This window comes from Ranitomeya imitator, chromosome 1 (genome assembly GCF_032444005.1).
Source record: "Ranitomeya imitator isolate aRanImi1 chromosome 1, aRanImi1.pri, whole genome shotgun sequence".
In the NCBI taxonomy this organism is placed as follows: domain Eukaryota; kingdom Metazoa; phylum Chordata; class Amphibia; order Anura; family Dendrobatidae; genus Ranitomeya; species Ranitomeya imitator.
The window spans coordinates 645978982-645991126 of record NC_091282.1 but is presented as its reverse complement, the minus strand read 5'-3'; the positions used below and the strand labels follow the sequence as shown (position 1 = coordinate 645991126).

General features: G+C 42.3%; 1 protein-coding gene and 1 long non-coding RNA gene across 8 annotated transcripts in view; one reads left to right on the top strand and one right to left on the bottom strand.

Moving 5' to 3' along the window:
- The window catches only part of LOC138638673 (death-associated protein kinase 2-like), a 104309-nt gene that overhangs the window by 16898 nt on the left and 75266 nt on the right, over positions 1–12145 (bottom strand). For 4 of the 7 annotated variants that reach the window (XM_069728185.1, XM_069728169.1, XM_069728159.1 and 1 more), the window contains exons 2-5: positions 10990–11078; positions 10559–10635; positions 9135–9206; positions 2021–2157 (exon numbers count right to left, since the gene is read on the bottom strand). In XM_069728185.1, the coding sequence (XP_069584286.1) occupies positions 2021–2157; positions 9135–9167 (170 nt within the window). In that variant the 5' untranslated portion in view covers positions 9168–9206; positions 10559–10635; positions 10990–11078. The remainder of the gene's footprint in view (positions 1–2020; positions 2158–9134; positions 9207–10558; positions 10636–10989; positions 11079–12145) is intronic. The other 3 variants (XM_069728212.1, XM_069728194.1, XM_069728203.1) reach the window with 1 other exon arrangement.
- Positions 1–12145, top strand: part of LOC138638707 (uncharacterized) — a 63108-nt gene that overhangs the window by 4766 nt on the left and 46197 nt on the right. The gene's annotated exons all lie outside the window — the stretch shown is intronic.

The window sequence follows — 12145 nt, the reverse complement described above, 5'->3', positions numbered from 1 at the left end:
GCTATGTATTATTTGCACAGTGTTGTATGACGGCATTATTTGGATACTGTGTGATATTATTTGAGAACTGTATGGTGATGGCTTTTAAGTCACATATTGCTTTATTATTTTGGAGGCATATAGTATTATTTAGTAAAGTATGATCATTATTAAATGAGACAAAAAAAAATCATATATGGCCACGTGGTAGATTTGTATCATTTTACTGATCCTTCGTGTTTTTCCACGCTGCTTTATAATATATTATCTTTCATCACCATAAAAATTATCATAATGTGCCTTAACCAATTTTATTTTCTCATGAACGATATGGTGTAATAATAAGCACCATGGCTATTACCCAGCCCGTTGTATCCTCCGTCATCACCTGTTTTTTTTGGTATTTTTAGTGTGAGTTTTATGGCTTTCCTCCTCCCCATTAGGCTCGGAGATCAGTTTGGTCCCTGAATAATTGATCAGTTTATACATAATTTAAGGATTCTAGCACGTAACGAATTGTAAAAAAATCAAAGGCCCCAAAAGAAAGATGTGATACCGACCAAAGTAGTGAGCGGATCCTCTCTTCTAAGGGCGGAAACCAAAATAAGCTCCACCAGAACCTGCACCCTGATGACAATCTGATGGACCCTCTGTGAGCTCATGTACTGACAAAGATGCACTGGATAGCATAATAAATGGGAAGGCCTCCAATTCCAGGGGAATTTGGGGTTGCTTTGCATCCAAAAAAAAAACAGCACCAGGTAGTAAGACAAGAACAGCATCAGTGGGACTGTCAAGACTTTTCAGTGTGGCTTCGTTGAGCCCCACCTCTGCAGGCCAATTAATAGAACTGCCTCTGCAAAATTGGGACAGAGTTACATGTGTGATGGTGTTTCTCTCTAAAGGTACCGTCACATTAAGCGACGCTGCAGCGATATAGACAACGATCCCGATCGCTGCAGCGTCGCTGTTTAGTCGTTGTGTGGTCGCTGGAGAGCTGTCACACAGACAGCTCTCCAGCGACCAACGATGCCGAAGTCCCCGGGTAACCAGGGTAAACATCGGGTTACTAAGCGCAGGGCCGCGCTTAGTAACCCGATGTTTACCCTGGTTACCATTGTAAATGTAAAAAAAGCACCGGCCGTAAAGCAGAGCGGTGACGTCACCGCTGTGCTCTGCTTTACGGCCGGCCGGCACTGACACAGTGCAGGGAAGCGGACGCCGGGGGACGCGACAGACACCGGAATGTAAGTATGTAGTGTTTTTTTTTTTTACATTTACAATGGTAACCAGGGTAAATATCGGGTTACTAAGCGCGGCCCTGCGCTTAGTAACCCAATGTTTACCCTGGTTACAAGTGAACACATCGCTGGATCGGCGTCACACACGCCGATTCAGCGATGTCAGCGGGTGATCCAGCGACAAAATAAAGTTCTGGCCTTCTAGCTCCGACAAGCGATGTCACAGCAGGATCCTGATCGCTGCTGCATGTCAAACACAACGATATCGCTATCCAGGACGCTGCAACATTACGGATCGCTATCGTTATCGTTCTAAAGTTGCTCAGTCTGAAGGTACCTTAAGTGAAGCCACACGCTCCTGCCTGACTCCTCCCGAATTGGGATTTGGGGAAAAACATAAGGCTTTAATCAGGGCTTCCTGACTTACTTTTTTCCCTCAGTAAGGCATGGAGTCCTACTAAGACAACCATGACTCTCACTCCATTGTTTACAGCCATGACTTGGCCACTAAGCTGGCTTCACACCTCTTGGCAGTATTATCTATCAAATTACCATGTGATAAATGCTCACTTATCAAACCGTACATGAGCAGTGTGATCACAATAAGTCCATCACGAACTCTCCAGCAGCTGATGGTTTAAGAACAGAACCCTCTCCAGATGGGTATGGCACCCATGGTGGTATCTCCAAGCGGCCAACCCAACTACCACATGTGAACAGTAACCTAAAGCAACACTGGGACCACTACAAATATAAGTGCATATATGAATTGCCATTTAGGTGATGCCTAAACTACTTACCTGCCCAACTTCTCCAGAAGCTCATAGAGGTCCTCCACATTCTCATGCTTAAACGAGGTCATGTTTGGATTAAAAACTTCGTCTTCAAGGTTTACAAGTTCTTCATCATCTCCTGAAAACCTTACTTCTTCCGAGGACTGGGAGAAAGTAATGAGAGGATTATTTACTAGGTGTTACCGTAGAGAAGAATCGGGGTCCTCATATTGTCTTCGTTAAGTCTTTGAGACAATTCTAGCGTCAGATGACCAAAACACGTGATCTGTTCAGAGATCCTCGCTCTGTGCACGTAGCTGACAAACTGAGGAATTTTACACTGATTTTCTGCCAACTACTAAGAACATTACAACACTTATTTTAACTTTTTAGATCTAGTTCTTCTCATCATCTGTGAAACATCTTCCAAATTACCACAAGTACCACATAGATCGATACATTTTACCCTGGTTCCTTTGTTGGTGGTCGGAGGGTAGGTTTTATAGATATTGGGGTCCTGGGTAGCAGGCAAACTAGGGAAACTAACATCTCAATAACTGATTCTTTTAGTTATTTTTTCCCTGGTGATCCAGAGTAGTTTATGGGTTCAATTTACGGTACATTCACTGATCGTCTAGAGTAGTTTGTATGTTCATTTCATAGTTTAGAGTAGTATAGGGATTCATTTTCCCTTGGGGTCTAGAATAGCGGAGGGTATTATTTTTTTTCACTGGTGGTCTCTTGTAGTGGAAAGTTGCATTCTTCTGTATGTTTCCTGGTGCTCTAAAGTAGTGAAGTGGTTTAATTTTATGTTCACCAGTTGTCTGAAGAAGTGCAGGGGACTATTTTATATGCCCTGGTGGTCTAGAATAGTGGAGGGCTTTACTTTACATTCCCTGGTCATATACAGTGGGTACGGAAAGTATTCAGACCCCTTTAAATTTTTCACTCTTTGTTTCATTGCAGCCATTTGGTAAATTCAAGAAAGTTCATTTTTTTCTCATTAATGTTCACTCTGCACCCCATCTTGACTGAAAAAAAACAGAAATGTAGAAATTTTTGCAAATTTATTTAAAAAAAAACCTGAAATATCACATGGTCATAAGTGTTCAGACCCTTTGCTCAGTATTGAGTAGAAGCACCCTTTTGAGCTAGTACAGCCATGAGTCTTCTTGGGAATGACACAATTTTTCACACCTGGATTTGGGAATCCTCTGCCATTCTTCCTTGTAGATCCTCTCCAGTTCCGTCAGGTTGGATGGTGAACGTTGGTGGACAGCCATTTTCAGGTCTCTCCAGAGATGCTCAATTGGGTTTAGGTCAGGGCTCTGGCTGGGCCAGTCAAGAATGGTCACAGAGTTGTTCTGAAGACACACCTTTGTTATTTTAGCTGTGTGCTTAGGGTGCTTGTCTTGTTGGAAGCTGAACTTTCGGCCAAGTCTGAGGTCCTGAGCACTCTGGAAGAGGTTTTCATCCAGGATATCCCTGTACTTAGCCGCATTCATGTGTGATGTATTGTACACAGTCTATTTAGTCTTGTGCTTGGGTGCGAGGAAGACACAGTAGACACAGGTTTAGTTATGACTTGCTTGTATTACTGCATACAAGTATGCCACAGGGAAAAAGGTTTTACACAATTTCAGGTACACAGGCAGGAGACACGGCAGGTCAGAGTAAACGTTAAGTTCAACATTAAGCACAAACTGGTTCAGAGTCTCTCTGTTACTTCCCTTGCAAATGTAGATTAGCATGCAGCAGAGTCCCAGTGTCCACAAGTGTCCCAGAGATCCACAGTAGGAGATGGAAGGAATACTAAGTCCAAGACTTCCAGGAGCAGGTCACAGGCTGACTGCAGACATGATTCAGAAGCACTGATTGAACAGGTGAGGCTGCTTATAAAGGCAAGAGGCGGAGAACAGGGAGGAAACATAGAAGCTAGAAACTCCATACTGACTCAGGGCAAAGTAGCTGCAGCAGGACAAAGCAAAATGGCCGTCGGCAAAGTTGGGTTTCAATAACAGAAAACAACAGCAGATATAGCAAAAGATACTGAGAACCTTACATTATGTTTCCTTTAATGACAACAAGTCATCCTGTCCCTGCAGCTGAAAAACACCCCCATAGCATGATGCTGCCACCACCATGTTTCACTGTTGGGATTGTATTGGGCAGGTGATGAGCAGTGCCTGGTTTTCTACACACATACCGCTTAGAATGATCACCAAAAAGGTCTATGTTCGTCTCATCAGACCAGAGAATCTTATTTTTCATGTCATTTCATGTTGGAATGATGTGTTTTTTAGCAAACTCTATGCGGGCTTTCATATGTCTTGCACTGAGGAGAGGCTTCTTCGGGCCACTCTGCCATAAAGGCCTGACTGGTGGAGGGCTGCAGTGATAGTTGACTTTGTGGAACTTTCTCCCATCTCCCTACTACATATCTGGATCTCAGCCTCAGTGACCTTGGGGTTCTTCTTTACCTCTTTCACAAAGACTCTTCTCCCACGATTGCTCAGTTTGGCTGGGCGGCCAGGTCTAGAAAGACTTCTGGTGGTCCCAACCTTCTTCCATTTAAGGATTATGGAGGCCACTGTGCTCTTAGGAACCTTGAGTACTGCAGACATTTTTTTGTAACCTTGGCCTGATCTGTGCCTTGCCACAATTCTGTCTCTGAGCTTCTTGGCCAGTTCCTTTGACCTCATGATTCTCATTTGGTCTGACATACACTGTGAGCTGTGGGGTCATTAAACACAGCTGGACTTCAATGAAGGAGTAGAACCATCTCAAGGAAGATCACAAGGGAATGGACAGCATGTGACTTAAATATGAGTGTCTGAGCAAAGGGTCTGAATACTTATGACCATGTGATATTTCAGTTTTTCTTTTTTAATAAATATGCAAACATTTCTACATTTGTTTTTTTTTTTTTCAGTCAAGATGGGGTGCAGAGCGTACATTAATGCGAAAAAACTGAACTTTTTTAAATTTACCAAATGGCTGCAATGAAACAAAGACTGAAAAATGTAAAGGGGTCTGAATACTTTCCATACCCACTGTAGAGTAATTTAGGGGATCATTTTACATTTCCTGTTGGTCTAGAGTAATGCAACAGTTTATTTCCTGGTCATCTAGAGTAGTGAAGGGGAATAATATTTCTCGGTGATCTAGAATAGTTGATAGGGTAATTTTATGTTTCCTGGTAGTCTAGAAATTTGGTGGGGGTCAATTTACATATCCTGGTGGTCTAGAGTAGCAGAATGGTTCATTATAGGGTGGTCTAGAGTAATTAATGGGGTTCACTTTACACTCCTTTATGATCTACAGTAGTGTATGAGATTTTACATTCCCTGGTGGTCTAGAGTAGAGGGTTTAATTTTATGTCAATCGTGTTCTTGAGTAGGTTCATTCTATTATATGCTTCCTGGTAGTATTAAAAAATAAAGGGGGTTATTTTACAGCCACTCATTATCTAGAGAAGACGACGGTTTCATTTTATAGAATAGAAGAGGATTTTATTTTACATTCCCTGATGTTCTAGAGTAGTGTTAATGGACTAACAAGGCAAAACCAGGAGAATTCAACTGTTATCTTAGTAAAGCCAATGGACACGCTAATTTTGGTCAATTATTAGACGGTGGGAGCATGAACTGTCACTGCCCCCGCTTTTCTGTATGTATATTCAAGTATTCAAGATTAATCACAACTAACGCTAATAATTACAAAGAACAGAAGTTTTCCCACACTTGAAACAAGCCGTTAATTATTAAATGCATGTTGAGAGGCGGTGACATGGCAGTCGGAGACATATTTAATGAGCACACACAGCGGGATTGGGTTTTTTCGTGCCATATGGTGTAGCTGCAATTTTGACAAATGTTCAAAGCTGCCTACGATTGTAAGAAATAACATGAGTGCTGCAGACAACACAACAGTGCCATGTCCTGGAAGTGGGCGATCTCCATGATAGATAGCTAGATGTCATGGAGGAGCTAAAACTACATTATCAAAAAGGTATCACAGTTTCCAAAGAAGAATAACACTTGCAATGTAAATTAAAATCTACAGCATCCCTCATCCAAATAAGGATACCTAATAAATAATTTCCTTCTAATGTCCCGCCCCCGAGGAGCACATCCGAAAGATATTTTTTGATTTCACCTTATATTATAAAGTATTATTTCTGTTTTCTGCACTATTATTTTTCGGATATCAGCTCTTACATCTCTTCCATGTGTGCTCCAGAAATCAATGATACAGATATATATGAAGAATTTGTGCCGCATGCATATGGCAGATTACAGTGTGCGTTGAATGATCGGATGGCAATCACGCCAATAATGTGGAGAAGCCAAGCGGAACATACACGGTGCAAGACTGAGGCCATGCAGAAAACCCATACATTACACCTTACTTACGATGTACCAGTTTTAGTGTAATCAGGTTTTCTTCACTAGTTACAGTTAAAGGTAAACCCAGTATTTTGCATTGAGGGACCTCGGGTAATAGTTGGAGAGCTAAAATACTAGGGGGAGTAAGGTTTCATAGGTAAAAGTTTATCCTTCCCAATTTCATAATTTCTGACTTCTAGTCTGTGGTACATACTCATAGAAGTGGAGCGCCCCCAGACACAGGGCCACGAGTTCTCGGTACCGGGCCTCTCTGGTTCGGTTCTGAGGCTGTCATGGTGGCTAGACCCGGTCCGTGACCCTGCTAAGGGGCGTCCAGGAAAGGGATTTGTACAGTCTATCAATGGTTCGTGACGCCACCTGTGGTGTTCGGTCAGGGTGACCGACGCTGCTGTGGGGTCCGCTGGGGTGATGGAATGGCAGCCAGATGGTATACCTTCCCACAGGTGAAGTATGTCCCCAGGGCTTCCCAGTAAGGTGGATGGTGATGGTGTCAGGTGCAGGCAATAACGAGGACACAAGGTTGCAGTCTCTTTACCTCTTTACTGAAGGCTTCAGGATCCTCAATCCAGAGTACGTTTAACAGGGCTCTCAGAGACCGGCCGGTCCGATGGGCACATCCAGAGTTTCCCTCGCAGATGGAAATCGTTGCCTACCACTAGCGCCTGTGTGTTGTAGTCCTACCCTGCTGAGCATTCGAAATAGTCCTCACAACTGCTGTTCTCGTTTGTTCGTTCTCTACAGCTCTCTCTCTCTCTCTCGTTCTTTGGTTCCAGATGTTGCTAGTTTCTAACGTTCCCCAGATATGTTATGGCTAGGACACCACCCGTTTGACGGGAAGGCTTGGAGGTCTTCCGGGAACCTAGAGACGCCCCTCTCCCAATGTTGCCCCCTATGTCTTCGTAGGTGTCGAAGGTAGACAGCCAACCTATAATCAACTGTCCAGCGGAATTTGAAGTAAGGCTTGAAGTCAGTTACTCCTACGGTGATCCGGCCACCGACTACGCGCCTCAGTAAGATGTTGCCTTCCTCTCTCGGCACGACTCTTACTGGCTCTCCTTTGTGCTGATCTCGTTTACACTGTTCCACAATATTCTTCCCCTCTTGTCTCTCTCTTAGGATACCGCAGCAAGGTGTGCAGGCGCGGTTCCGTTACGTTCTGTTCTGTCGCTAGGCACCTGCCAGCTTCCCACGCCTGACAGGGACCCCCCTGTGCCTTCTCCCTGCAACACCCCCTGCCACGGGATGTTGCCTGGTTCCAACCCAGTCAGCTTCTGACTAACTTCCTTCCCAGCCCCTAGTTTTACCAGTATGAGAAGTGGCCCAATAAATAAAGCCTTTTGCTCCCCCTAGTGGCCGGAGTGTGAAGTGTAATGTGTTCTGGTGATACCTGGTCAGTAGAACTCCTTTAGTGCCATCAGACGTACCATCACTCCCCTTAGTGGCAGAGCGACACTACTGCAACAACCAGATCTCTGGGGCGCTGCAAAAGCCTACATGAGAAGGAAGAAAGAGGGACAGCGGCTGCCAGAACCACTGATGGAGGGGAAGGATTTCTGACCACCACAAATTACCCTTTAGCAGCGAAGCTAAGCTGGAGTCACACGTCATAGCTGGACGTAAAGATCCAAATCAAAGTGGATCCAGTGCTTCCAACTTAGAAAAGCCAATGTCTACACTGATTTTGGTTAAGCATCAGACATACCTTTCCTATGATGGGTGGGAACATGAGCCATCATTGGATGGGTGCCGTCTTTTTTTTTGTGTGTGTGCCATGTGGCCTCACGTTTTTCTATATATACACAGGTGCTTAGATGGCAGCCAAAAGGTTTACAAACGCATCTCGGGAGCTCTACCCTTTTTACCAGGAGCCTCCCAGATATTTTGTTTGCCCAAAAGCCACCGTACACATGATCAACTCGGATGAATGTTCATGTGTTCTTAATAGAGACAGAAAAACAAGGAAAACATCTCTGGGGCCCGAATATTTCACTTTATTTCACCTCTCGATCTGGCCCACAGGGCTCATTCTCAAGACAGATGGAGGTCTGAGTGGTGAGACAATTTTGGAAAGAGTGACAACACCTCTAAGTTTTTTTTATATTTGACCTTGATGAATAATTCACAGTTTCCCGCTCTCTCACGGTTTGACGCTTTGCTTTATCAGTAATCCTGTGTGATGGATGACGTGGCAGAAATGTAGATAAGTTCAAAGTCAATGGTGAAAATGCTGCTCTGTGGGTGGAAATCTGAAACCACAACTCAATGTAAAAATGTACTTATTTGACTCCAGGATATATCCCTGGAAGGTACAACATCAGGACGCGCAGAATCCAGCCATAGAGGAATGTAAGGCTGAGGGGCCCACAAAAAGCCTAGTAACTCTCATACAAGTGGAGACCTTACAATTTACAAAGAAAACATCACTCATATGGCCCAAGAAGACACCCGTCACCTCTCGTGGGACTTGGGGTCACCGAAAAACTTCTGGATATTATAATTATATAATGTATGATGTGACAAAGCAGTGATCAGATCACGTGGCAATCAATCATAGCAAGCGAAAAAACTGTGATTAGAGCAAGTAACCCAATGTAATGCCCACCGGGACAGACGAGAACCCAGATTATAAAAAAGCAGAGCAATGATCAGCAGTTTCCAGCCAATGATTATGGTCAGCAATGCCCAGCCACCTTTAGTATCAGAGGCTTTGCTCCATGAAGGAACAATCTCACCTTTGGCCCTCCTGAAGGGCCCCTTTCCCCCATACTGGCAAGATATGGTATCCTGCCAATGTGTGCCAACGGCTGAAAATACAAAACATTAATAGTTAGCCTGAAATTTCAGGAAAAGTACTTGGGATGTATTATAGAAGTTATACTTGTACATATGGGTAGTATTATAGTAGTTATATTCTTGTACATAGGAGCAGTATTATAGTAGTTATATTCTTATACATGGGGCAGTATTATAGTAGTTATATTCTTGTGCATAGGAGCAGTATTATAGTAGTTATATTCTTGTACATAGGAGCAGCATTATAGTAGTTATATTCTTGTACATAGGGGGCAGTATTATAGTAGTTTTATTCCTGTACATAAGAGACAGTATTATAGTAGTTATATTCTTGTACATAGGAGCAGTATTAAAGTAGTTATATTCTTGTACATAGGGGCAGTATTATAGTAGTTATATTCTTGCAAATAGGAGCAGTATTATAGTAGCTATATTCTTGTCAATAGGGGCAGTATTATAGTAGCTATATTCTTGTACATAGGGGTAGTATTATAGTAGTTATAGTCTTGTATATAGGAGAAGTATTATAGTAGTTGTATTCTTGTACATAGGAGCAGTATTATAGTAGTTATATTCTTGTATATAGGGGCAGTATTATACGGTAGTATTATACTAGTTAAATTCTTGTATATATGGGGTAGTATTATAGTAGTTATAGTCTTGTATATAGGAGAAGTATTATAGTAGTTATATTCTTGTACATAGGGGACAGTATTATAGTAGTTATATTCTTGTACATAGGAGCAGTATTATAATAGTTATATTCTTGTATATAGGGACAGTATTATAGTAGTTATAGTCTCGTACATAAGGGGCAGTATTATAGTAGTTATATTCTTGTACATAGGGGACAGTATTATAGTAGTTATATTCTTGTACATAGGAGCAGTATTATAATAGTTATATTCTTGTATATAGGGACAGTATTATAGTAGTTATAGTCTTGTATATAGGAGAAGTATTATAGTAATTATATTCTTGTAGGTAGGGGCAGTATTACAAAGGTTATATTCTTGTACATAGGGGGCAGTATTATAGTAGTTATATTCTTATACATAGGAGCAGTATTATAAAAGGTTATATTCTTGTAAATAGGGGACAGTATTATAGTAGTTATATCCTTGTACATAGGGGCAGTATTGTAGCAGTTATATTAGCAGGAATAATAGCAGAACATCACCAGATTCAGGAGATCAGCAGCATTTACACAAGGCAAAAACAATTCCTTATTTATGACAACTCCTCCTGACCAAGGTCTTCAAGATATCAGAGAAGATCAATGTATGGTAATCACCTACAGAGAGTGATATATAGAAAACCAATGACACAACCTGAACCACACGGGCTCAGCAATTGCTTATACCTTCACAATCTTGTCAATCTTTATAAGACATCTGACGATCTTCTCCTAATGTTGGTTTTCGGCATCAAACCCAAGATCTGGAAAGAAAAAGATCCCTTAAGTCAGGAGACAAACCTTGAGAAACGGGTCATAGGGTAACCGCTGGGTGTGGGAACAAAAGTTTACAAAAAAAAACAATGACCTCTTTTTTTTCTTTATTATAAAGATGATTGAGAAATAATACCGTATAATTATAAGAAGATAATAGACTTCGGGGAGAGGAGATTATATAGGAGGACTGGGCTCCGAAGAGGCCAGGGATATGACATTGAATAGCGACAGTTTCTACAGGTGGAAAGGAATAAAGAGCCCAAGAATAAAAAAGAGGACAGAGCGCCCCGAGCATGGGTGGTGGGGTGGGACAAAAACTGGAACATATGGAATCAGGTCACCTTTTCTTGGTAGCCGTAGAACAAAGGATGTCAGCTACTCCTGAACAGGTTGCAGCAAATCGAGCTTCACATCCACAGATCAAGATGTTCTATAAAGAGAAAAGACACATCAGCTGCAGCAGAACCTCTTTTTTTTTGTTCTTTCTTTTACTTACTTGGCATGTTCTCATTTTTTTTTTTTTTACAAAGAAGTTCTGCAGCAGAGACACTAATATATAATACACACTGCAGAGAACTGAAGAACTACATGCCAGTCAGCGGTTGGCACAAGAGAAGGAACATTCTGAAAAAGTTATATTTATCCAATTGTGAGGGTGGGCACGTAACTGCATCATACTTATATTACTTAACTATGGGGAAATGGGAAAAACTCCGACAGGATGATCAAAGCAATAGGATTATGGAAAGATGATTGGGAAACCATAGGAATGTCATGTCATATGCCAAAAAAATGTTTGTTTTTTTACCTGGTGTAAATGCCGCTGTTCTCCTGAATCCGGCGCTGCTTTTATTGTGTTCCTGCGGCTCTCCATTCCTGAGATATGGCTTTGTAATCCCTGTATATAAATCTAGTCTTGTTAGCCAAGTAGGCGAGGCCCATAAGAACACGCCCACAAAAGAGTTGAGTTCCACCCCCCAACTTAAATAGGTTAGATTTATACACAGGGATTACAAGGCCAGATCTCAGGAATGGAGAGGCGCAGAAACAAAAGGAAAACATCGCTGTATACAGGAAAACAGCGGTATTTCCACAAATAATTAAATGTACAAACTATTTCTAAAATCTTGTCATTTAGTTGATAGCTGTATTGTGAGAAGGAAAAAGGACCGGAGAACAGATAGTGAGTACTCCGAGATCATTACAGTGCCCTCCTTCTCTCCCAGTGACGCACGCCAGTGCCCCCCTCTTATCTGGGCAATGCCATCAGGAGTCAGAGTCTGAAGAGGAGCATCTTGTCTCCAATACATGGACACTTGACTCCCTCTTTGCTCACCCAAGGGAGCTGGAATCAGTCCAACACTCACTTCAGAGAACAAAGCTCAGTGTAAAAATACATTGTTAGTCGGCAAAGCCTAGCGTAGACCTAGTGCACTTGGCATGTGTGCCAAGCTTGGGATCCTCCTTTAACCTCCTAACATACGCAAGGTGCACTCC